We start from the raw sequence: 26,873 nt of genomic DNA, 5'->3' as shown, positions 1-26,873 counted from the left end.
GGAAGTGGGAGGAAAGAAATGAGAGGAATGAAAAGGCCCAGGTGTTTGATTTTTGCCACCTCCTGAAGTCTTTGGTCATCACTGGAACCATAAAGTTGAGGCCAGAGTCTGCACTGGAAATAAAAGCCTACTCAGATCATACCTTGTACTTCAAGCCAGAGATGCCAGGAAGGACAGAAGGGGACACGTCCATGGACCAGTGGTGAAGAGGCATCCATCTTTATTGGTCCACAGAACTGGCTCTTGTGCCTGTCCATCATTCTGTCACATCAGATCTTTGAGCCCTGCTACAGAAACCAGAGATCCTTCAGGCTAAGCCCACACTGCTTCCTCCCATCCGAAGCACTGAGTGTGTCTCGGGGATCTTTAGTGTCTCAGACATCAGAGCACTCCTTAGTTTCACTAACTTTACTTTCACATGTAAATCAGTTGCTCTATCTAGATTGAAGCCTGAAATATAATCATTCTAAATAGGCTTATGTGAATATTTTTATTTGAACCTAAGATGGTCTGACACAAATGCTGTTATTAAAAGCTTTTATTCTTAGAAAGTGATATTAAAATTAATAATTACCAGACTCACAGGAAAGCCTTTAAAGAAACCTATAGCTCTTTGTAAAAGTAGATGTAAATGCCCATAATGAGATGTATAAATGTCTCAGAAATAGGAACATATAATCCTGAAAAATAATTGGTTTTGTCTATTTCATGTAAAACTAGTTTGTTCTATATTTATTTAATACATGTCTTATTTTTCATTTTTCTTTCCTTCTTTCTTTTTGTAGAAATAGACATCTTGCTGTGTTGCCCAGGCTGGTCTCAAACTTGTAGGCTCAATCAATCCCCTACCTCAGCCTCCCAAAGTGCTGGGATGACAGTCATAAGCCACTGTGCCTGGCCTCATTTTCCCTAAGTAGACCAGCCATAGCTCCTCATTTAGAAACCTAAATTTGTGTCAACTCATCTCTAATTATAATTCAAACCCAAGAAGATCATTACCATCCAGTCTTCTCTTGTCTTCCCTGTGTTTGGTGAACTAGTCACCTTGACAACCAGATTCACATCACTGACAGAGTAAACAGAGTTCCATTTTCATCTTCCTTGTTCAAATTAGAAGTTATTTATAGCTGTGTTTTAAGTGAAAATGAAACTCAAGACGAGTACTGGGAAACTAGTATATACAACAATAGTACACAGCCCTATCTCAGAGATAATGTTGAGAGTTAGACCCAGCGTTTCCTTTAATGGCAGCGTTTCCTTTAATGGCAGCCCTCTTTTGGGGCGATAACTGAGCCCGTATTTCCACATCCAGGAATGGGGTTCGCCTGAGGGCCAGCCTGTCATGAAGAGAGCACAGCTCCAGGCCAGAGCCCAACTTGGGTCTCACCTGCTCCCTGTGACCCTTAGGGCGATGGCCTCATGACCTGAATTCTGTACCCACTGACATGAAATGCAGGTGAGATGACAAGAAATCACAGTATCTCTCCCACAACAACAGAGCAAAAGCCAGCGTTATGTCCCTGTCAGCTGGGTTGACTTTTCCAGGGCAAGCGTGAGTGGTGAGGCCAGCTCTCTCAGTGACCGTCAGAGACAAGGCCTGGGCCAGTCCAGGAATCTTGGGACTCCAATTTTCTGAATTATGAAATGTGAGTGTATACCCTGTCAATATATATATCATTTATATATTTTTATGATATCTTTATTGAGATACAATTCACAACTTACCAGTTAAGGTGTACAATTCAGTGGCTTTTTTTTTTTTTAAGTATATTCACAGAATTGTACAATGATCACAATTATAGAACATTTGTCATCTCCCAAAAATACCCCATACCTTTTATCCATTTAGAAAATAGATATAAACTGTTTGGAAATACAGACTGGTAGTTCCATTCCCCTGAAGCCCCCTCCCAGCCCCAGGCAACCACCAGACTACTTTCTGTTGCTAGATATTTTGTATAAATGGAATCATATGTAGTTTTTTGTGACTGGTTTCTTTCACATAGCATACTGTGTTCAAGGTTCCATCATGCTGTAGCATGTATCAGCATTTCATTCCTTTTTATGGCCAAATATTATATCATTGTATGGATATACTACACTTTGTTCATTCGTTTTTCAGTTGATAAACATTTAGGTTGTTTCTACTTTGTGATGCCTATGAATAATGCTGCTATGAATATTCATCTACGTGTTTTTGTGTGGGCTGGGCACAATGGCCCATGCCTGTAATCCCAGCACTTTGCGAGGCCAAGGCGGGAGGATCACTTGAGCCCAGGAGTTTGAGACCAACCCAGGCAACATAGTGAGACCCCATCTCTACAAAACAAATTTTTTTAAAACTAGCTGGGTGTGGTGGCATGCACATGGAGTCCCAGCTACTCAAGAATCTGAGATGGGAGGATCGTTTGAGCCTGGGAGGTTGAGGCTGCAGTGAGCCGTGATCAGACCTCTGCACCCCAGCTTGGGTAACTCAGCAAGACCCTCTCTCAAAAAATAAAATACAGATTTAAAATTTAGAAAATTAGAAAGTTTAAAATTTTTTTAAATACAGGTTTTTGTATGGACACCTGCTTCTATTTCTCTTGAATGTATGAAGTGGAATTTCTGGTTCATATGGTAACTCTATGTTTAACCTTTTAAACGTTAAACATTATTTTGATTTGCATTCTCCTGAAGGATAATGATGTTGAGCATTTTTTCATGCACTTACTGACCACTTCTATATCTTCTTTGTAGAAATATGTACTCAGATCCTTTGCCTGCTCTTAATTGGGTTATCTTTTCATTATTGAGTTGTAAAAGTTTTAAACATATTTGAGATACAAATTGATTATCAGATTTTTTCTAAAAAATGCTCCCATTCTGTGCATTGTCTTTTCACTGTCTTGATGGTATCCTTCGAAGCACAAAAAAATTTAATTTTAATGAAATAACAATTTGTGTATTTTTTCTTTTGTCCTCTGCTCTCATGACATGAAGATTTACACCTATACTTTCTTCTAAGAGTTTATGGTTTTAGCTCTTACAGTTAGGTCATTTTGAGTTAATTTTTTTTTTTTTTTTTCTGGAGACTGAGTCTCACTCTGTCGCCCAGGCTGGAGTGCAATGGCATGATCTCGGCTCACTGAAACCTCCATCTCCCGGTTCAAGTGATTCTCCTGCTTCAGCCTCCTGAGTAGCTGGGATTACAGGCATGCACCACCATGCCTGGCTAATTTTTGTATTTTTAGTAGAGACGGGGTTTCACCATGTTCGTCAGGCTGGTCTCAAACTCCTGACCTCGTCGTGATACACCCGCCTAGGCCTCCCAAAGTGCTGAGATTACAGGCATAAGCCACTGCACCCGACCTTGAGTTAATTTTTTATGTGGTGTGAGATGAAGGTGATAGTCTAATTCATTCTTTTCCGTATGAGTATCCAGTTGTCCTAGCACCGTTTGTTGAAAATACTATTCTTTCCCCCATTGAATTATCTTAGCACCCTTGTTAAAAATTAATAGACCTTAAATATTAGGATTTATTTCTGGACTCTTAAATCTAGTCCATTGATCTGTATGTCTGTCTTTATGCCAGTACTTCACTGTCTTGCTTACTGTAGCTTTGCAGTAAGTTAAAATTGGGAAGTGTGAGTCCTCCAATTTTCTTGTTCTTTTTTGAGTCTCTTGAAGTTGCATATGAATTTTAGGACCAGCTAGCCAATTTTTGCAAAAAGGACAGCTGGGATTTTGATAGGTATTGTGTTGAATCTGTAGATCAATTTGGGAGTTTTTCTATCTTAACAACATTAAGTCTTCCAACCCATAAACACAGAATGTCTTTTATTTAAGTCTTTGTCAATTTCTTTGAGCAATATTTTTAGTTTGCCGTGTGCAACTCTTACATGTGTTTTGTTATATTTATTCCGAAATATTTTATTCTTTTTGATGCTATAGTAAAGGGAATTCTTTTCTTACTTTCATTTTCAGATTATTCATTGCTAGCCTATAGGTTTTGTGTATTGATCTTGTATCCTGAAGCCTTCATGAACTCATTCATTTTTTCCAGCATTGTTGAGGTATAATTGACAAATACAAATTATATATATTTAAGGTGTATTAATTTGACGATTTGATATACATTGTGAAATGATTACTGTAATCAAGCTAATTTAACACACCTATTACCTCACATTGTTACTATGTTTTTTCTTTTTGTCTTTTTTTCTTGTTTTTTTTTTGGTGGGGAGAGTTTGGTGAGAGAATACTTAAGATCTACCCTCTAGCAAATTTCAAGTGTACAATACAGTATTACATGAGATCTTCAGAACATTTTCATTTCTTATAACTGAAGCTCTATACCCTTTAACCAACATCTCTCCATTTTCCCCCTTCCTTAGCTCCTGGTAATCACCATTCTACTCTCTGTTTCTATGAGTTTGACTATATTAGATTCCATATATAACTGAGAACATGTATTACTTGTCTTTCTGTGCCTGGTTTATTTCACTTAACATAATGTCCTCCGGGTTCAACCACGTTATCAAAAATGACAGAACTTCCCCTCTTGTAGGCTGAATATAGTATCCCATTTTGTATATATGCCCCATTTTCTTTATCCATTCATCTCTTAATGGGCATTTAGATTGTTTCTATATCTTGGCTGTTGTGAAAATGCTGCAATAAACATGGGAGTGCAGATATTTCTTCAGGATACTGATTTCACTTGTTTTGGATATATGCTTAGAGTGGGATTACTGGACCATAAGGTAGCTCTATTTTTAGTTTAGGGAGTGTCTATACTGTTTTCTATAATGGCTGTAGCAATTTACATTCCCACCACAGCGTACAAGGGTTCCCTTTTTCTCCACATCCTTGCCAACACTTGTTATCTTTTGTCTTTTTGATCATAGCCATTCTGACAGGTATGAGGTGGTATTTCATTGTAGTTTTGATTTGCATGTCCCTGATGATTAGTGATGTTGAGCACTTTTAAATCACCTGTTGGTGATTTGTATACCTTCTTTTGAGAACTGTCTATTCATTTCCTTTGCCCATTTTTAAATCAGGTTGTTTGGTTTAGACTATTGAGTTCTGTGAATTCCTTATATATTTTGTATATTGACCCCTTATCAGACATATGGTTTGCAGATATTTTCTGCCATTAAGTTGCTTTTTGATTGCTTCCTTTGCTGTGCAGAGCTTTTTAGTTTGATGCCATCCCACTTGTCTGATTTTTGCTTTTGCTGCCTGTGCTATTGGTGTCACATCCAAAAAATAATTGCCATATCAGTGTCAAGAAGCATTTTCTCTCTATATTTTCTTCTACCAGTTTTATGGTTTCAGGAACTGTGTTAAAACTTTAATCCATTTTGCATTAATTTTGGTACATGGTATAAAAAAAAGGGTTCATTTTCATTCTTCTGCATGTGAATATTCAGTCTTCCCAACAGTAATGTAATTAAAATTTAGATTGAGAAGTAGATACTTGCATATAGGGTTTTTCTGTCTTAAAGAATCTTAAAGTGTAAGTATCTCAAGTGGATGAGGTTCAGTATAACTCTCCATCCTCATCCCCACCACCCAAGGAACTTCCATCACTAATGATGACTCACCACTGCTAGGAATACTCTTACCACTCTCTGCAATTTGAAAAACCCACCAAGTATCTCCACCTTCTCCTCGATATGGCTGTTAAACCCTTCAGAACTAACAGGTTAGCAGGCCGTTTTCAAACTTATTTGGAGAGGCAGACCCTCCTTTTTCAAGTGAAATCTTAATGAAAACCACAATAAAATAAAAGCAAAGCTGCTGGGGTTGAAGAGAGCAATGAGAAGGTGAAGCCTCAGCCTGGCTTGTGATGATGGCCTCCCCACCTGTGTTCCTAAGCGGTCCCTTGGGACTGTCTGTGGGCGTTCCGCGGTGCATGGTTTTGTAGCTTGGGACCCTCTACCTTAGGAAAGTTTTTAAGTAGCCAGCCTACTATGGAACTGAAAGAGGGAAGGAGGCCACAGGAAAATTCACCCGTCTAGCCACGATTGCAACATACCACATCTGTGATTTCACCTTCTCTTGCAAGTTTCCTTTGAGAGGTAGGGAAGTAAAGCGGTTCAATCGTAAGCTGTAGTTGCAAACCAAAGGGCAGAGTGCTCACATTTTTGATATTGTATCTGTTGGATATATCTCAGGTGCCATCAATGAAAAGGCCACACATCCTGGGTACTATGAAGACTTAGTGGAGAAGTCCATGGGGAAGTATAATCTCGCCACGGAGGAGATTGAGAGGGATTTACACCGCTCCCTTCCAGAACACCCAGCTTTTCAGAATGAAATGGGCATTGCCGCACTAAGGAGAGTCCTAACAGCTTATGCTTTTCGAAATCCCAACATAGGGTATTGCCAGGTAAATGTCACAGGTGGTTTATGCTAAAAAATAAAATGAAATTTCTATTTATTTGCCAACACACAGTGGGAAGGAAGGTTTACGGTTAACAGAACTATGACTTCACCAGGCCCTCTCAACCTTGGCACTGTTGACACTCTGGACTGGTTAATTCTTTGTTGTATGGGCTGTTCTGTTCTTTGTAGGATGTTTAGTAACATCGCTGGCCCCTACCCACTAGATGCTGGTAGAAAATCCCCAGTTGTAACAACCAAAAATGTCTCTAGATACTGCCAAGTGTCTGAGAGGCAGAATCATCCTGGGTTGAGAACCACTGCACTGAGCGGAGGAGCCCTTTCTGGATTCACCACTGTCCAGCTAGGTGACCTGGAGAAGATCCTTCTGATCACTCTCTGCCTCAACCCTCATCCCACCCTGGAGTAAGAGAGAGCATCCTGAGCACCAGGCCTGTCACTGTGGTTCGCCACAGTGTTCCTCCTTTGCATCCTCTTAAGTAATAATGTCCTTAAATAGAGCTTTTATATGCTAGGGTTATGTCTTAATACACACTAAAATAAATGCTTAACTTAGTATTAAGAAAGGTGCCCACATACCAACAAAAGTCATCTCTTGTACTGGTATAGATGCCAAAATTTGGGAAGCTCCAAAATAACGTGACCTTAGAATCAAAGGCTATATCGTCATAGAGGCCTTCCCTGACAATCCAGCAAAAGCTAAAAGAGGCTGAACTCCTACTTCAACACGCAAGTGCACGTGCATGCACATGTTAGTCTCCCTCTACTGCATTAGTTTACCTTTTTATAACTTTCAATTTAAATAACCCCCCACACAGACTAGTTAACCTTTTCATCTTTGTTTTATCTGACACCAGCATTTAGGACCTGCAAGATATCACCACTGTGTCCCTCATCTTCCAATACCTAGTCCAGAGCCTGTTACAAGGTAGACCCCTAAAAAACCTATCTCCACTGAACTGGCAGGGACCATCATCATGTACTAGGATCAGCAGGTTAATTCTCAAGTGGAATTTCCATGATGATATCACTTGGGAACAAAATGAGTAAGACTTACAAGAAAGCCTATTAAACCAAAATACCTTTTTTGAAATTATATTGTAGAAGCCTGATGAACAGTTACTGGTTTCTAGGAGATCAAAAGCATAGGAGGTAATTGGCCTCTAATATAATGAAGTTCATATTTATCTTTTAATCTTCCTCTTTTTAATTAAGAAGACTATTAAAGTAGTTGGGTCTAGAGTGGTTATGAGGTATCTGATAATATCTTTTAATAAAGTACAGTTACTTTAGAATTTAAATCACTCTCAGTTATCACTACCATCTCTCTCCAGATGGAAATGTTGGGTGAGGACTCCAAGTCTGAAAGATTTCATTGTTCTCTGAGGAAAGCCTGGAGCCATGTGTACCTGATTATAGAAACCATTATGGAAAGTTACAAAGGAAATGTTTACCTCACTGAATTAAGAACATTGAGAGATTTTAGCAGGTTAAAAGCTTTGTGAAATAGCCTTTGGGCAAATTTTTGGAATAGGGGTTTGCCAGTAGGAGTTCAGGGCTCTGTCTGGTGAATATTGGTGCTGAGGAAGACTCTGCACACTTACTGGTCTAAGGACTCAGGATTTTACATTTTTAAAGGGTCATAAAACAAAACTCAGAAGAATATGTGACAAGAGACTATGTACAGCCTCCAAAGCCTAAACATGTTTATCTGGCCTTTCACAGAAAAGGTTTGCCAGCCCCTGTGAGAATAACTGAGTAATTTTAATATGCTAACAGAATTTCTTATATTTTAAACTGTATTTGTTGACATCCTCTTTCACTTTTTTAGGCCATGAATATTGTCACTTCAGTGCTGCTGCTTTATGCCAAAGAGGAGGAAGCTTTCTGGCTACTCGTGGCTCTGTGTGAGCGCATGCTCCCAGATTACTACAACACCAGAGTTGTGGGTAGGTGGGGATGCATTTAACATTTCAACCTATGTCTTGTCAGAAAGATGTTTTTAGAGAAGTACCAGCCGGAACACTATTTCTGGTCACCATAAGCCAGAAGAGTTTCAGACTACTCCAGTTTTTCAAAATGGAAATGAGAGAGGTTGAATAAATATAGGTTGTGTACAAAGGAACCCCATGGAGTTTAAGGGACTACACACATATCACTGCTCCAGAAATTATTTTAGAAAATATTTGATGTGTGTGTCACTCTGACATGTGAGAGCTACACCAGGTATACGTACCATCAACACAAAGAGATTTGATAAGAAAATTAATAAAGAGGATGGGAACCTATGAAATACAGAGGTATTCCCAAAAAAAAAAAAAAAAAAAAAAAAAAAAAAGGCTATCTGGGGTGGAAAAAATAGAATATAGAGGTTTATTGAAAACTAAGTTTCTAAGGTATTTTTCAGGACTGGTTTTATTGCAGAGCAAACACCTGTTTTGAGGATTTAAATTATTGCTGTAACTCCTTGTAATTCTGTCAAATGTCAGTGATTCATTTTAGCAGGACAAGCTTTTCATTGCTAGGGTCATACAGTATATTGTTTATGCTTCTCACTTGCGTTCTTTCTATATTTCTAAACATTTGCACATGAATTTGATTATTGAAAATATTATCAAAAATGTCCTTAAGTTGATCATGAATGTGTACAACAGGAATGCTTTTAAGTTTTAAAAAAAGTAATTTTTTAAAAAAATGATTAATATATGGGCACCACACATCCAGAAGTGTGATTTTTTTTTTTTTTGAGACCATCTCGCTCTATCGCCCAGGCTGGAGTGCAGTGGCGTGAACTTGGCTCACTGCAACCTCTGCCTCCCGGGTTCAAGCGATTCTCCTGCCTCAGTCCCTGAGTAGCTGGGACTATACAGACTCCTGCCACCATGCCTGGCTAATTTTTGTATTTTCAGTAGAGACAGGGTTTCACCATGTTAGCCAGGCTGGCCTTGAACTCCTGACCTCAGGTGATCTACCTGCCTCAGCCTCCCAAAGTGCTGGGATTATTATTATTAATATTATTTTGATAAACGAAAGTTTGCCAGCTAAGCTGCTTAGATGTACATTTGGAACTGTAGTCATGTGATGATGTTCTGGCTGATGACGGACTGCATATACAACAGATGTCCCATTAGATTATAATACTGTATATTTACTGTTTCATTTCTATGTTTTGATACACAACTATTTACCATTATGTTATAGTTGCCTACAGTATTTAGTACAGTAATGTACTATACAGGTTTGGAGCCTAGGAGCAATAGGCTATGCCATATAGCCTAGGTGTGTAGTAAGGCTCTACCACCTAGGTTTGTGTGAGTACTTTCTAAGATGTTGACATGACAAATTCACCTGACAACCCATTTCTCAGAACATGTCTCCATTGTTAAGTGATGCATGACTATACATGGATGTACATTTCATGCCAAACCAAACATTATGTTGCCAACACAATAACTAATTGTATGTCATGAAAACTTTATAAACTGGCTTTCTTAACAACCCTTATAATTGTCATGTGATTGTTCTTTTTTGGAAGGGAAAACGGGGCAGGAAGAGCCCCGAAAAAGAAGATGCAGCCAGAACCAATCTGGTGACTGAGCTGTGTTGACAACTTGGTCTAGTAACAGTCACAGCAGAACAGTTAGCAGAAAGGAACAGAGTCCTGTGCTAGCAGTCATTGTGAACTGGATTATTAGTCAAGTTGTTTGAATGGATTCTTTAGTTACACTGTGTAGTTGGCTAAGCTGTGCCTTTTTGTGTACCTCGCTGCCACAGGTGCACTGGTGGACCAAGGTGTCTTTGAGGAGCTAGCACGAGACTACGTCCCACAGCTGTATGACTGCATGCAAGACCTGGGCGTGATTTCTACCATCTCCCTGTCTTGGTTCCTCACACTATTTCTCAGTGTGATGCCTTTTGAGAGTGCAGTTGTGGTTGTTGACTGTTTCTTCTATGAAGGAATTAAAGTGATATTCCAGTTGGCCCTAGCTGTGCTGGATGCAAATGTGGACAAACTGTTGAACTGCAAGGATGATGGGGAGGCCATGACCGTTTTGGGAAGGTATCGTACTAAGCCTCACTTTGAAAACCACCTCCGGTTTTCTTCCTCTTGCTTTCTCTTCATTTCATGAGTCTTAACTGATTTGATGGTGGTCATAATACCCGCTTCTTCCTGTGGCTGATGATTTATTTTCATATGCTTTTTCTTTAGAAATTAACAGAATTTCTTTCTCTCTTTCCATCTTTAAAGAAACTCTAGTCCTTTGTTTTAAAATGTAGAACTTGCAGAAAACGATTGGAGAATTATAATGGGAGGATTCCAGTTTCTTCTCCCTGTGACTTCTGATGCATTCTTCTTCCAGGTATTTAGACAGTGTGACCAATAAAGACAGCACATTGCCTCCCATTCCTCACCTCCACTCCTTGCTCAGCGATGATGTGGAACCTTACCCTGAGGTAGACATCTTCAGACTCATCAGAACTTCCTACGAGGTAGGTCTTGTTTCCTAGCTGAGCAGAGCTTGACCATGCATTCCACACTTCCATTGCTGCCTGTTTTGTGCTGATGTAACAGAATACCACAGACTGGGCAAAGAACAAATATTTATTTCTCAATTCTAGACTTTGGGACACCCCAAATCAAGGCATTGGCAGGTTAGGGCCTGGACTTTCTGCTTCCAAGATGGCACCTTGCATGTGGTGTCCTCTGGAGGGGAGGAATACCACGTCTTCACTAGCAGAAGAGAGAGAACCCATGCTCATAAGACCTTTTTATAGTGACGTTAATCCATTTGTGAAGGCAGAGTCTTCATGACCTAAATGTTGCAGGTGATTGGCAACTATCTGAGACTGGTATCATGTGGACAGTAGGAAGAATTTACCAAGGCAGTTGTAAGTAAAGAAAAGCAGATTTATTAAGGAAAGCATGAAAATACATTTCAAGGATGCAATGGGCAAGTTAGCAAGAGAGGAGTTAACTGCAAAGAGACAAAGGCTTGCTGGGGATTTTATAGGATGGTTCTTGTGCTGTGTGCTGGAGAGGGCTTTGTGCAGTACTGAGAACGCCAAGGTTGTAGTGAGCTAACTTGCATTTTTCTGTCAGCCGAGGGTCTGGTGATAGCTGGGCACAGGAAGATTATGAGTTATTTGTACAGGAGAGCTATGTGTCCTTGATCATGAAGAAGGGTAGATTTGTTTTGTTTATTTATTTATATATATATTTATTTTGCTTTCCCTGGGTCCTGCTAGCCCAATTCCCTTTCCCTAATTAGGACTCCACACTAAATACCTCCTATGAGACCCCACTTTCCAACACTGCTGCGATGGGGATTAATTTTCAACATGCGTTTTAGGGAGAATAAAAACATTGAGACCATAGGCTTACCTGCTTCCTTCTACATTGTGAGAACTACTGGTCAGAAGTAAGTAGTTCTGTGCTAGCTGACAGCTTTGACCTCCAGAGATGGACACTGAATGGAGCCTGGATGTCTTGATGATTACATAGTAGCACATGGCAAAACAAGCTGTGGCTCTCCAGCGCTTTACCATTCCCATCCTGAAGCCTGATCTAGTAGCAGCTCAGTTTCAACTCTTTATAGATTAAGGAGGGGCTGTTGAGAGTGGGCATGGGGAGGCTGACCTTCACAAATCAATTTGCTTTCTGTTCCCATGCTAAGTACTTAGGGCTTCTTTGAAGTAGACAGTCTGAGACACTTGGAATAGCCTTGTATAGCCCAGAGTAGACCAGAGTCCTAGGATTCCTCTAAAATTGCTTGGCCTGGGTGGGGGAGGATGCTTTCTTGTTCATGATGACCCTGGAATCAGCCTGATGTGCTGCTCAATCTCACAACAGAACTAATATGCTTCTTGGGGTGAAGGAACCACAGTGCCACTTGCCCCCTTAAGCACCTGGTGGTTTGTGAGGCCCCAAGTGCTCATAACACTTGATGGTTTCTTCATTTCCTGATCCTTGATTCTCTAAACTTTTATGGAAATGATCACTAAGAAAGAGAAAGCGTGAGTATTCTGCTGAGCACACTGTGCTCTCTACAGATGTTTGGTGATTTTGATTGGTGATTGTCAGTATTCCAGCTAGCAACAAAGTGGATAGGAGAGAAATAGTGAGGAATGGAGTGAGATCAGAAAGCCTCTCTTAAAGTAAAAAATTTAGTGCTTTAAAAAAATTGCTATGGATATAGAAATCTTTTCAGAAATGTTTGTCCTTAACTCATAATGAGACAGACTGGTAATTATTTTTTTAATCTTCATTGAAACTCCATATATATTGAAAGCAAAATGTTTTGTTTTAGAATCATAAAAGCAATACATGTTTATTTTAGAAATTGTAGGGAAATAGGAAGAAAAAAATAAACTGTATCCTATAAGCATTTTACATTTCCCTTAAGTATGTTTTTATACTTACAACATACACTTTTTAAAAAAAGGTCCTTCTAAATACTGCTTTGTCATTTTCTATGTATACCATGAGCATTCCCTAATATATTAAATATTATTTGAAGGCATGATTTTACTAAATTGTATTCTGCTTTAATGAGGTAACAAAATTTATTTACCTAGTTCCCTTTTGTTAGACACTTACTTCGATTTCTTCCAAATTTTCAGTATTATATAGCATTCTAAGATAAACTTGTACCGAAATATCACATCTCTGATTATTGTCTTAGAATCCTAGAAATGAATTTAAATCAAAAGTTTGGGTTAAAAAAATTAGATTAAAAAAAAAAAAAAGAATGATCAAGCTATTGGCACCCACTGTCAAATTTCCATAAAGTATGTTTCAATTTATGTTTCCACTATTAGATGTAAAGAATGAATATTTCACCTTACTGTCTCCAAAACTATTTCCATATGCATTTAAAAAAATCATTGTCCCAGGACTTTGGAATAGTACTGTATGATGTAAGCAAGAGCTTTTCTATCTGTGGGTTGCTTGTCTAAAGGAATCCTCAGACCTTTATTGTTGAAAGAATTCTGCACCAAGGTATTGTGGGATATAATGGGGTTTCTCTTCCAATTATCTGATCAATCTTTTATTCTTTAATTCATAGTATGCCCCGCCTTTTTCTTCTTTTTCTCCTTTTTCCTTTTCGCCTTTGTTAGATGCCTAGTGCCGCCTCAGTACCAAGCGTTATCAGTACCAGCTCACATTCCTTTCCTTATTTGGAAGGAGGAGTCACTTTCTTGTTCATTACCGACACCCGCTTCCTTGTTCTCTCCACTTTCTTTTACGTTCCCACCCTATCTAAAAAAATCAAATGTTTGGCCAACCGGGATTAGTTTAGATTGTATGACCCAACCCCAGCCAATGGGGAAAGGGTACAGGGGCAGGTCCTGCATCAGGAATAAAGGCTCTCATGCCCTTTGTTCACATGTGCTCTCATGGCAACTGGCCAAGGAGGCACCCCTCTGCGCAGAAGTAAAATTGTTTTGCTAAGAATCTTCTGTTCAAGTGTTCTATTTCCTTAGGATTTTGAGCATTATTCCTAAAGTATTAAAGGTTAGTATATGGCAACTCAGCTTTATTCTCAACAGCAGATAAGCTAGCTTCATGCTGAAGTCAGCACTTTGCCCCTTTTTAAAGGGAAAGCAAAGAAATTGAGACAAGGCCAAAGGCTGATTTCCATTTACATCCTCTTGGGCTGATCCCTAATGGTGGCCCTCAGGCTGCCAAACATCCTGTCGTAACAGGACAAAGCTGCAGTTCCTTCTCTGCCTGGAAAGAATCCTTTTAACTTATATCAGTGCCTATAGTACCAGGTCTTTCGGTGCACGATAACTGGGTTTTTGTTTTCTCTTCTCTGCTTAAGTGTCACTACTCTGCTCATGTTTCCAGTGGCTCTCTAATGCCTTGTAGATCAACTTTAAGAGAACACCACGAACTCTTGCTGATCGTTTTCTCCCTCCTAACCAGTAAATTGGTGGTTTTCAATCCTGCCTGTGCATTAAATCACTTAATTTTTTTTTTTAAGCTAAGCTTTTAAAAACAAACTCCTAGGCTCCATCCCAGGCCAATTAAATCTGAATCTAGGCATGAAGCCCAAGAGTATGTGTTTTTTAAAAAAATTTCCCAGGTGATTCCAAATGTCCGGTGAGGGTTGAGATTCACTGCACTGGCAGAATGGGGCTAATCACTGATGTGGATAAGAATCTGGTTTGGGCTTAGGCATGACACCTGAATGTTCTCAGGTACACAATGCATTTCTTTCTGTTCCTCAGGATAATTAGCTGTGACAATTGAAACATAGGAAAGAAATCCTGAAAGCACATTCATCTTTTGAGATTTAGTTAAGGGCTCCCGAGGTTGCTAGAAATCAGTCTGATATTGATAAGTTCACTTCATAAATACCTCATGGGGAAAATCTCACTCATTATAAGTTCCCCTAAGCCTCTGTTGAAAGGAATTGTGCCGGTGGTATGAGACTCCAGTTTTCTTCTGCATAGACCCTTGTGTGAAGCCCTGCACTTTGGGCAGAGTAATATAGAAGTAAAAGACAAAGTCCCAATCTTTAAGTTTGATTAATAGACTGAGATGCCCCTCCTGGAAGGCACAAGAGGATGTTAATAGGCCTTAAAGTGGGTACACAGCTGTCACAGAGCCGCTTCATGTTCGAGATGACCCAGCCCAGTGTGTTTAGTCTGAAAAGTGTTAACCAGGGAAAGGATGTGGCTAATAAAACAGAAGGCACAATCTGTGAAGATGAATAGGCATTTGTGAAAGCTTAGAGTAATGTGTCTCTGGCTTATTAATGATTACTATAATAGCTATTACTCATCGAGAGCCTGCCAGGTGTGGGGCAAGGTGCTGGGTGCCTTGTAGGCAGCCCTGCCATGTAAATGTTAACGCATTTCAAGGTGAAAATGTAAGTTAAGAGAGGTTGAGCTAGTTTTTCCAAGCTGCACAGCTAGAAAGCAGCAGCCAGTATCCAAGCAAGAGCTCCCTTGCATTAAAGTCAGGACCAAGGGAGTTTATCTGGATTAGAAGAGAGATGGAATTACGGATGTACCGATGGTCATGAGGTCAACTGGTCCAGTGAAGCTGGTTAGTAGGGAGTCTTGAAATCACGAATTGACTTGGAAGGCATCCAACAGCCACTGGAGACTGAAGAGCATTCTTCTTGAAGTACGTTATCTCTGCTTTCTGTGCAACACATTGGAGGAGGGGGAGAGCTGAAGGAACAGACAAGCAAAAAAGATAATGTGGTTATATATGGGAAAGACCCAAGAGATGCAAGAAACAGCATTTGTCTATTCATGTATTAACAAAATCTTATTTTTTTCTTTTTTTTTTTTTTTTAATTTGAGACAGGGTCTCCCTCTGTCACCCAGGCTGGAGTGCAGTGGCTTGATCTTGGCTCACTGCAACCTCCACCTCCCGTGTTCATGCGATTCTCATGCCTCAGCCTCCCAAGTAGCTGAAACTACAGGCGTGCACCACCACATCTGGCTAATTTTTTGGTATTTTTAGTAGAGATGGAGCTTCACCAAGTTGGCTAGGTTGTTCTCAAACTCCTGACCTTAAGTGATCCATCCACCTCAGCCTCCCAATGTGCTAAGGTTACGGGCATAAGCCACCGTGCCCAACCAAGGAAATTTTTATTTAAGATTGTATAGGCACCTTTCTTATACCAGGTATCATGCTCAGCCCTGAGGATACATTATCAGCACTAGATATTTTCTTTTTTTTTTTTTTTTTTTTTGAGACAGAGTCTCGCTCTGTCGCCCAGGCTGGAGTGCAGTGGCACGAACTCGGCTCACTGCAAGCTTCGCCTCCCAGGTTCAGGCCATTCTCCTGCCTCCACCTCTGGAGTAGCTGGGACTACAGGCGCCTGCCACCAAGCCCGGCTAAATTTTTTATATTTTTTAGTAGAGACGGGGTTTCACTGTGTTAGCCAGTCTCCTGACCTCATGATCCGCCTGCCTCGGTCTCCCAAAGTGCTGGGATTACAGGCGTTAGCCACCGCGCCCAGCCAGCACTAGATATTTTCAAGCACAGTACAAGTCAAAAGGATAACATAATACATTTCCTTTAACCCATCATCCAGTCCCAACAATTATCAACATTTTTCTGATCTTTGTTTTATTACTCCTCCCCACCTTTTTTTCTTTTTTTCCTTGAGTAACTTAAAGCAAACTCCAGACAGTATATTATTTCACCTGTAAAAGAATGTATCTCTAACAGATAAATTCTTCATTATGTGTCTCTAACGATAAGGTGAGTTTGGGCGTGGCATTTTTTGCTAATCCATGACTTTGAATTTTAAGTTTAATTTTTAAAAGTTTGTTTATACCTCAAAAGAAAATGTGGACTTACAAGTTAGTTCTCACCAGTTGTTGATGGAACCTCACTTATAACATTAGCAAGTTTTGCGATTTTTTTGTTGTTATTGAGACAAAGTCTGGCCTATCACCGAGGCTGGAGTGCAGTGGTGCCATCTCGGCTCACTCCAACCTCTACCTCCCAGGCTCAAGCCATCCTCCCAGCTCAGCCTCCTGAGTAGCTGGGACTGCAGGTGTGCACCACTACACCTCGCTAATCTTTGTCTTTCTTGTGAAGATGGTGTTTCACCATGTTGGCCAGGCTTGTCTGATGAGCTCAAGTGACCTGCCCGCCTTGGCCTCCCAGAGTGCTGGGATTACAGGCGTGAGCCACTGTGCCTGGCCGGGTTTTGCTGATTTTAAAACGTGTTTTTTCTCTTCTCTTCATCTTTCTCTTTCTCTTATCAACAATGCCAGGAATAATAAAAGCTACCATACTAATTGCTTTACCTATGTGTGCATAAAATTCTTACACCATTTCAAAGAGGTAGGAATTATTTTCCCTATATTGCTGATGAAGAACATGAGGCCATCAGTTTTTATAAAATTTCTGTGAAATCTGGGACTTGCTATGCGTCCCACTTGCTACTTGTGACTATGAAACCGTGCCCTTTCTGCAATGCTCAGGTGTCAAAAGCATGTCTCCTTTATAGAGGCCGAACTTTACATTATTGGTGTATATGTAAAGAAAATAGAGGCCAGGCGTGGTGGCTCACTCCTGTAATCCCAGCACTCTGGGAGGCCAAGGCGGGTGGATCACCTGCGGTCAGGAGTTTGAGGCCAACCTGGCCAACATAGCAAAACCACGTCTCTACTAAAAATACAAAAAATCAGCCAGGCGTGGTGGCGGGTGCCTGTAATCCCAGCTACTCGGGAGGCTGAAGCAGGAGAATCAATTGAACCCGGCAGGCGGAGATTGCAGTGAGCCAAGATCTTGTTGCTTGGGCAACAAGAGTGAAACTCCATCTCAAAAAAAAGAAAAAGTAAAAGAAAATACTCTAGAGCAGAATTACAAATTCACGTGACTGTGGCGTCACTCAGCAAGGCACTTAACAATGGGGCAGGGAGTGGAGGTGGTAGGAAAGGGTGGGCTTTTGGAACTAGACAGCTGGGACCTGCTAGAGTTGACAGTCTCTTTAGCACCTGAGGCAAGGAACCATTACTGCCAAAACTTTTTATTTTTCAAGAGAAGTTGGAACTCTTTATTTTACTTGAAAGTTCCTGTTTTTTATAATACTCCCTGGGCCAAACAATATTCATCATGGACTTTCTAGCCTACTGGCTGCCTGTTCGTGACTTCTGCTTTACAGCAACTTTCAAAATAAATTCTAGGTAAAAGTATAGTGATACTGGACACTGTGCTTAGAGTTATTTTTTGTAATTTAATCAGCAGCACGTTCACACTACAGCTAATAGTTCACATGGAGTATTGAAACGAAATGTTTTTCGTAATTGCCATATTTATGTGACAACTGTTTCTCTAGCCCTTTCTGGTAGACAAAAGATCTCAAAAGACATGGCACCTAAAGAAGCATAAAATATTCAATGATATATTTTTACATAAAATATAAATACTGTATTCAAATATAAAATATGTGCCCACTTCTGGCAGAGTTATGAGGGTGTTTCCAGATGGGAAGATAGTCAGGGGTGGAGACTCTTCAGAGATCAGAGTACCCTAGAAAGGGCCGCCCATTCAATGAACATGGGACTCCACCAGAGTTCTGTTCACCTGAATTCATATCCCTGTTTCTTCTTACCATCTCCTGCCTCCTCTGTCCCCCTCACCCTCCTCTTCTGCCCTCCTGAACATCTACTCCCCACCAAACACAGAAGTACACAGGTGCAGACAGACGCCACCCCCATAGAAGTCAAGGTAGAGCGTGTGGGGCTGTTTCTTCGCAGCCCCCTGTGTGTGAGAACCCCTCTCTCGTCTCTTGGGCTCTGCCCCCTGTAATGTTAGGCTTTTCTATACCCTAAAGCCTCACATTCCATCAATTTCTCCTCTCCCTCACCCAGTCGTCCAAGGCAGAGCCTCGTTTCCTATCTTAAGTATTTGGAGTTTTTTTCTGATCAAGGGATGTCTCTCAGGTGTCACTGGTGCTCAGCCTTCTGCTAACAGTAGTGAACCCCATTCTGCATACTGGGAAAATAAGAACCCCACAAATTCAGAAACACCGAAGAGGCATTTTGAGCATCATTTGATGACCTAGTTTTATTTTAAAATAGAAATAAACCATAGACTTCACATATTAGAAACAATGCCTTCTTTTTATTTCAGTGAATTTCCCTGTTGTGGGCAGACTCATTCACATCATTCCATGGCCCTCTGGCCTACATTGAGCTTTGTTGTTGTTTTGTTTTGCTTGGTGTTTTTTAAGCTGTAGCATTTAAATATTTCAAGTTCTCTTTGGAGGATTTAGATAGGAAGGGCTGACTGAACTTGATTGAGCTTGACCTTGTGGTCAGTCTCTTTTAAAAATCTGTATCTGTTCTTCATCCATCCTTGTCTTCCCAGTAACACAGGGTAAGCTTTGAAGGATAAAGTAAATTACAGAAACACTGCCCAGCGTGGGCAGGGGAATGCTTGTTCCGCTCAGGAATGATGGTGGGGTGGGAGGAGCCAGAGAACATAAACTTGAGACAGACTCATCTCCACCTCGTTCCTTTATCTCAGCTACTTGCTCCTTGTTCTAAGTCTGGGGGAGAGAAGGGAACATCTGCAGGCAGGATGGAGGAAAGTGGTGTGAAATGAAGTGCCACACACCTATTTGTTGGTTGATATCAGGACCCACAGGGGCAAAGCAACAAAAAGAAGTACCATCTGCTTTGAAAATTACCTTTCTGGCCAGGTGCCATGGCTCACATCTATAATCTCAGCACTTTGGGAGGCTGAGGCAGGCAGACCACTTAAGCTCAGGAGTTTGAGACATGCCTGGGTGACATAGGGAGACTCCATCTCTACAAAAAAGTACAACAATTAGCCAGGCGTAGTGGCACATGCCTATAGTCCCAGCTACTCGGGAGGCTGAGGTGGGAGGATCATCTGAGCCTAGGAGGTTGAGGCTGCAGTGAGTCGTGATCATGCCACTACACTCCATCTTGGACACTAGAGTAAGACCCTGTCTCAAAAAAAATAATAAATTGCCTTTCTGCCAATAAAGATGTTAGAAATTAAACTGAAAATAATTAGAAACAGGCCACAGAAACATTCAGATAAGAATTGAGTTGTATTACATCAAAACAAAATTTTCAAAATAGTTGAGTTGGAGAAGAGACATAAACAAAGATGGATAATTTTGTTTATTGTTCAAGGAAGGGAAATTTTAGAAAATTAAAATAATTGTGCCAGGCGCTGTGGCTCACACCTGTAATCCCAGCACTCTGGGAGGCTGAGGCGGGCAGATCACGAGGTCAGGAGATCGAGACCATCCTGGCTAACATGGTGAAACCCCGTCTCTTTAAAAAAAAAATACAAAAAATTAGCCAGGCATGGTGGCGGGCACCTGTAGTCCCAGCTACTCGGGAGGCTGAGGCAGGAGAATGGCGTGAACCCGGGATACGGAGCTTGCAGTGAGCCGAAATCGCACCACTGCCTTCCAGCCTGGGCAACAGAGCAAGACTCCGTCTCAAAACAACAACAACAAATAATAATAATAATAATAATAATTGTAGGGTCCCTTACCTCCAGCACAAATTCTGTTTGCAACAAGTATTATTGTTACATTAGTAAACTAGCGCTTCTCAAGGAACTGGAATATGCGATGCCTGGGAGAAGGTATTATATGTTATATCCACACCTGTATCTTTGTTTTGGGTAATGGGAAATGTTGGCTGCAGCATTTACTGAGCCAAGTTTTGTTTGTCCTGTTTTTAGCATTTAATTCTGGCAGAGCCCCTCCCAAAGTCAGGGGAGGGAGAGAGATCCCCATGTCATTCTAATTGCTCGCATTCCTTTACAAATCCTCCAGAAATAGCCAAGCAGAAACTTGGAGTCCATGGTTTCCTTTTAGGTTGGGACCATTTGCACCAGAGGGAAGGGCCATTGTGTTCGGTCTCTGGCTAGTTGCAGAGTCCTGGCTGAGGAAGGAGCCCTACCTTACAAATAGCAGAATCCATTTCTAGTTGATATTAATTAGATATAAGACACACCGGGCTGTTTGAATGTCAGGCTTGTGAGGAAGCCAATGTTTAATATTAGTTACTATTATTGGGACTTTATATTAATGTATCTTTATCTCCAACACAGTTTTACAAGGACAGCTTTGGGGTCTCATTTTATAGAGGAAGAAACAGGGTAAAAGACTCAACTGAGTTGCTCACTCACGTAGCTAATTAGTCAAAGAACAATAATTTGAATCAAATTTTGTCTGGCTCCACAATTTATGTTCTTTTTAACCCAGAGACAAGGAAGAACTTACTGCCTATGATAGAATGGTCGTTGGTGGAGTTACAAAGCTATTTATCTGGGTCTCAGACCACTTGCAGCTCAACCACTGTGGAACTCTGGGGGACCTAACCTCTCCAAATCTTGGTTTGGCCATTCATAAAACAGAGGTAGTGGTCTAGACTCACTAAAGTTATTGTAAGGTGCAGATGAGATGGCATGTTAATGTCCCTGACAGTTGTAGGTACAATAAAGCTATCTTTCCTTCTGTCTCACAGCTAGTGTTTTTTATTGATCACAGGCATGCTATGTCCCAGTTTGAAGTAATAAATTCCCAGTTCTTCATCATTAGGCATGTAATTTGCAATGGATGCTCACTGCTTTTCTGTTTGGATCAAAAGACTTACCTTCCTTGAAAGTTTTTCTTTCCTAGCCAAAGATAAAACCCCATAGTGAATTAAATATAATTGCTTTTCATCATTAATGGCAGCCCCTACTAACTCTTGAATTCCAGCTTTTCAGTGCAAATGCATATTGCATCTTCATTGTTGAGAAGAATCCAATTCCACCTTTGGAAGGCACTTCTTTGGAGATAAGAAGTTTCTTCCATAAATCCTGCTTTCGTAAGGTTGAGACCCACTCACCACATTGCTGGTGGAAGATGGACTGGCCAGATTCAGAGATGTCAGTGTACTCTTCTGCTCTGATCATCTGAAAGGAATGCCTGGGTCCGAATTCCCTGGATTAGTCCTTTCAAAACAGAAAGTAAAAGGTACTAGAAAGGCATAGTCTTTTTTGCTGTAAACTCCAACTTAGGAAATATAATAGTTCAGATTCCACTACACGGACTGATCTATAGAGAGGTGCTATTTATAGGGATGTCAGAAAAAATACAGGATTAATTAATATTGGTTGGGATATACTTATACTAAAAAAGTATTCATTGTTTTCCTGAAATTCAAATTTAACTGGGCATCCTGTATTTTCTATATATTTATTCATTGAATCTGGCATCCCTAACCAGTTATTGGGTACCTACTATGCTGTGCAGCCAGTCAGAGAGGTAAGGCGCTAGGAAGTTTCCCCGGGATGGAGCTAAGAGCACGAGTTCTCGAATCTGACGACCTGGGTTCAAACTTAGCTTTGCTGCTTACCAGCTGTGTAGACTTGGGCAAGTTGATGATTTTTGCTAGACTTTGATTTCTTTGTCTCTGAAATGGGGATAAGAAGAGCACTTACTTCCTGGGATGATCATGAAGACCCCCTAAGTTCAGCAAATATTTGTTGAGCACTTACATGTGAATCAGCACTGTCCTCAGCTCATGTCCTGGTCACACACAGTCTCTGCCATAGAGTAAGTAGTGATAGATTTACTAAGCAAAAACAAACAAAGAAAAAAAACAAATGCAAGGTGGTGCTAAAGGCAAGTAAGAAGGAACACAGCACAGTGAAGGGTGGGGACACACTGTTTCTCTGAGTGTTTATTGTTCTGGTGAGATGACAATTAGCAGAGACACAGGTGCCATGGAGGAGCGAACACAGTGCTGTCTGAGAGAAGCACAGAGGGGCAGCCAGCAGCCGGTGCTCAGGCTGTGGCTGGCAGGGAGTCTGCATGATGCACTTGGGGAACAAGAAGAGGCCACTAGAACTGATGAGTAAGAAGAGGTTGGTGGTGGCTGGACAGAGAGGACATTGTGAAAGGTGGAAAGAGCATGAAGGGCTTAGAGGCCTTGGAATTTTATCCCGAGAGAGGATGAAAAATCACTGGAATTTTAAACAAAGGAAGAGCATTGTCTGATATTCTTACTACTGGGGGAAGATAATGATGCATTGCCTGGAGGAAGCGCAGAGATGTATTTAGAGGCTCTTGCAAGAGAGGATAGTGGCTTAGGGGTAGTTAAAAGTGGAGGCCGGCAGCTGAAGCGGGCCTGGAAAGGCCAGAGAGCGCCAAGGCTTTTGGGTGCGAGGGCTCTGGTGCCCAGGGTGAGGCAGAAGTGTGACACTCGCCGGTGGGCATTGCAGTGGCCGTGGCCTGGCAGAAGGATAGCAGCGGCAGTGGCCGGCTGGGGCCTGGGCTGGCAGACCAGGAGTGCCCTGTGTCACTGAGTAATGTGAAAGGGCACAGCCTAGCAGATAAGGACTGTGTGAACCCTGGGCAAGACACCAGGAGTAACGGCTGCTGGGGGCCTGGCTGGACTGAGATCAGGAGAAGCTGCTCAGAGAGAGTAAGTAGCTGATTGACCTGGCCCGCTTGCACCCTGCCAGCTGTGCTGCTAAGGGCCTGAACTCCAAAGTCCTGGTGACCCTGGCCAGGGGCTGGCAGGCTTGGGTTGCTAGTCTGTGGACCTCGCAGCCCATCTGGCCACGACCCCTGGTTGTCCCGCTCGGGTAGCACGTCCATGTGGCTTGCCGGACACCTCTAGGCCTTGGGCCCCCCATCTCTGCACTAGGGCATGGCCCCTGCGTTCCCACCAACCGTGGGGGCTCCCTGCCGTCGGCCTACCAGTTTGTCAGGGACTCCCAGTAGGGCCAGCTGTTGGTCATTCCCAGCGATCACCTGCCTCACACTGCGGAGCTGATGGAGCGGGCCACCGTGCCGCCCCTTTGCCCGGCCCTGTACTCTCCGGGCGGCAGCCCCCTACACCACGCCCAGCAGTTGCAGCTCTTTTCGCTGCAGCACTTCCTGCAGCCGCAGGAGTTCCTGTACCTGCAGCAGTGGGTGGCCCAGGCCCTGGAACTGCAAAGGAGTGCCCAGCTGGAGTGGCTGAAGGCGCAGGAGTACCCGGCAGAGATGGAGGAGAAGGGGAGCAACCAGGGCCTGGAGGCCGCGGGCAAGGCTGGCCTGGCCACCGCTGGCCCCGGGATGCTGCTGCAGAAGCCCCCGGCCTGGCCGCCGGCCCTGCGAGCATCTGTGCCAAGGCGGTAAGCCTGCCGCCATCGCCCCGCGCGTCCCCCGTGGCCTCCCTGAAGACCAAGGTCATCCAGCAGCTGGAGGACGTGTCCAAGCCGCCTGCCTACGCCTACCCTGCTACCCCCAGCTCCCACCCCACCAGCCCGCCACACCCCTCCCCGCTGCCCACCCCGGGTATCACCCGCAAGGAAGAGTCCCCCGAGAATGTGTTCAAGAAGGAAGACTTGGAGATGTAGAAGGAAGCCCCATTATCTTCCAGACCTTGTTCTCAGATATGCCGCCCAGGTACCCGTTCCAAACCTTGCCACCGCACTACACCAGGCCCTACCTTTTCCTGGGGCAGCCCACAGCGGCCGCCAATGCGGATGGCCTGGCCCCTGATGTGCTGTTCCCAGCTGATGGGCCCAGGTGCCTGACACTCTCGTGTAAAGACAAGCCCATCCGCCTATCCCCTTCCAAGATCCCAGAGCCGCTGCGGGAGGGCCCGGAGGAAGAGCCTCTGGCCAAGCGGGAGGCAAAGTGGAGATGGAGGACATGGACGAGCACCCCGCGGAGCTGCCACCTCTGGAGTTGCCGCTGCCACTGCCCGCCACGGAAACCATGGCTACCCTGAGCCCTGCAGGCGGTTGCAGAGGTGGCCTGTTGGAGGCCCAGGCGCCGAGTGCCACTGGGCAGGGCTTCACCAAGCCCTCCAAGTGCCCAGACTACAGAGGGGCCTGAAGGACGCCTGGATTCCCCGAGCCGGACAGAACCCTGCATAGCCGCCCTGGACCTGGGATGGCAGCTGACACCGAGACGCTGGTGGAGGCCAAGGAGGAGCCGGTGGAGGTGCCCGCGGCGGAGGCAGCGCCGGAGGAAGGCCTGGTCCAGGCAGCCCCGAGCGAGCCTCAGCCCAGCCTGGAAATGTCAGACTGTGACGTGCCCGCCGGGGAGAGACAGTGCCTGACACTGGAGCCCCAGGAGGCCGTGCCTGTGCCCAGCATCACCTGATTACCTGGAAGAGGCAAGCTCTGAGCAGTTCCTGACCGGCCTGGAAGACCCACTGGCTGGCATGAACGCCCTGGAGGCAGCCGTGGAGCTGCCCCAGGCCAGGCCTCTGCCCTCTCCAGGTGCTGCTGGAGTCCAGGCCTTGGAGAAGCTGGAAGATGCAGAGAGCCTTGTCTTGGAGCAGAGCTTTCTGCACGACATCACCCTGCTGAGCGAGATCGCAGAGCTGGAACTGGAGAAGAGGAGCCAGAAGGTGGGAGGTGCGGAGCGGGCCCTGGTGGCGCGGCCCTCATTGAAGAGCCTGCTGGCAGCCTGCAGCCACATGCTTAGGGAGGTGCTGGATGGGCCCGTGGTGGGACCCGCTCAAGAACCTGCGGCTCCCACGGGAGCTGAAGCCCACAAGAAGTACATCTGGATGCACAAGGAGGAGGAGCGGATGTACCCCATAAAGTCCTCCTTGGAGGACATGGACGCCCTGGAGCTGGACTTCCAGATGCGGCCAGCCGAGGTCCAGCGCCGGTACAAGGAGAAGCAGCGCGAGCTGGTGAAGCTGCGGCGGCGCCGGGACTCCGAGGACAGGCACGAGGAGTCCCATGGAAGCTTGGCACGCAGGCCACGGAAACAGACCCACGCCCCCGAGCGCCCTGTCGCCCCCTGCAAGAGGGAGAAGAGCTGCAACAGTAGCGGAAAGCCGAGCAGCAAGTCTCTGCTGACATCAGATGACTATGAGCTGGGAGCAGGAATAAGGAAGAGACACAAAGGGCCCGAGGAGGAACACAATGCCCTCACTGGAATGGGGAAGGCCAGGGGGAGGAACCAGACTTGGTATGCGAGGCCTCGTCTGACTTCGTAAGTCAAATAAAGATTAAGAAGAAGAAGATGGCCAGCGACCAGGAACAGTTGGCAGGCAAGCTCAACAAAGGCCCTGTCCTTCACCAAGCAGGACAAGTTGAAGTCACCCTTCAAGTTTTCGGACAGTGCTGGGGGGAAATCGAAAACTGGCCGGGCCTGCAACAGGTACTTAACTCCTTATGACAGCCTGCTGGGCAAGGACAGGAAGGTGCTGGCCAAGGGCCTCGACCTGTCTCTGAAATCTTCCAGAGAAGGTAAACACAAAAGGACCGCCAAAGCCAGGAGGATAGGGGTGGGGTTCAAGGCCAGAGGCCAGCCCAAGTCGGCCCATTCCGCGTTTGCCTCTGAAGTGAGCAGCTACTCTTACAATACAATACGCACTCAGAGGAAGAGGAAGAATTCCTGAAGGAGAGTGGCCCGCCCAAGGCCCCTCCAGCTAGATCCAAACTGACGCCTTCCCCCATGTGTCGCATGGTGGCAAAGAACAGCAAGGCAACTGGCAGCCCCTAGCTGACCAAGAGGGCCTGGCGCCCCTCTCTGAAACCCAAGCCGGCCACCAGCAGGACTCGGCCATTTTGTTTGCTGTTTCGAGAGGCTGAGGCGCATTCCTCCTTCAGCGACTCTTCGGAGGACTCATTTGACTAAGGTTACTAGCTCCAAACACAAAATACTTTCCATGTTTCCTAGTGAGAGAGTGCCTGCAAGTGAGCGAGAGGGAAGCGAGTGGGCACACGGGAGAGATGGTGGGTGAGGAGGCACGTGCGGATGGCCGCAGGAAGGCCACCATCTGGATTCTTGGCAGTGTAGCCTGCTGTATCAGCCAAATTATTTTTATTTTTTCTTTGATTTGTACTGTATCATTGTGATACTATTGCTAGCTAGCTCTTTCTGAGCTGTTATATGGACTGCTTCTGAGTCTGCATTTTTCTCCACTTTCCCTCCTCTCTGCCCTCCTCCCCCTACCCCGAGTTCCCCCCCGACCCCCATACTCACCTTTTCTGCCCACC

The 26,873-nt window shown here is 43.7% G+C and overlaps 1 protein-coding gene and 1 pseudogene across 1 annotated transcript in view; both read left to right on the top strand.

The window, feature by feature from the left end:
* TBC1D9 (TBC1 domain family member 9) overlaps positions 1–26,873 on the top strand; it is a 137,450-nt gene that overhangs the window by 89,742 nt on the left and 20,835 nt on the right. Inside the window, exons 10-13 of the mRNA XM_005555968.4 lie at positions 6,166–6,380; positions 8,226–8,343; positions 10,169–10,454; positions 10,756–10,885. Of these exons, the coding sequence (XP_005556025.1) occupies positions 6,166–6,380; positions 8,226–8,343; positions 10,169–10,454; positions 10,756–10,885 (749 nt within the window). The remainder of the gene's footprint in view (positions 1–6,165; positions 6,381–8,225; positions 8,344–10,168; positions 10,455–10,755; positions 10,886–26,873) is intronic.
* LOC107129831 (trinucleotide repeat-containing gene 18 protein pseudogene) lies at positions 24,302–26,613 on the top strand (annotated as a pseudogene).

The sequence above is a fragment of the Macaca fascicularis genome, chromosome 5 (genome assembly GCF_037993035.2).
Source record: "Macaca fascicularis isolate 582-1 chromosome 5, T2T-MFA8v1.1".
Lineage (NCBI taxonomy): Eukaryota > Metazoa > Chordata > Mammalia > Primates > Cercopithecidae > Macaca > Macaca fascicularis.
The sequence above is the reverse complement of the archived record's forward strand: the minus strand, read 5'-3'. Positions and strand labels throughout refer to the sequence as shown.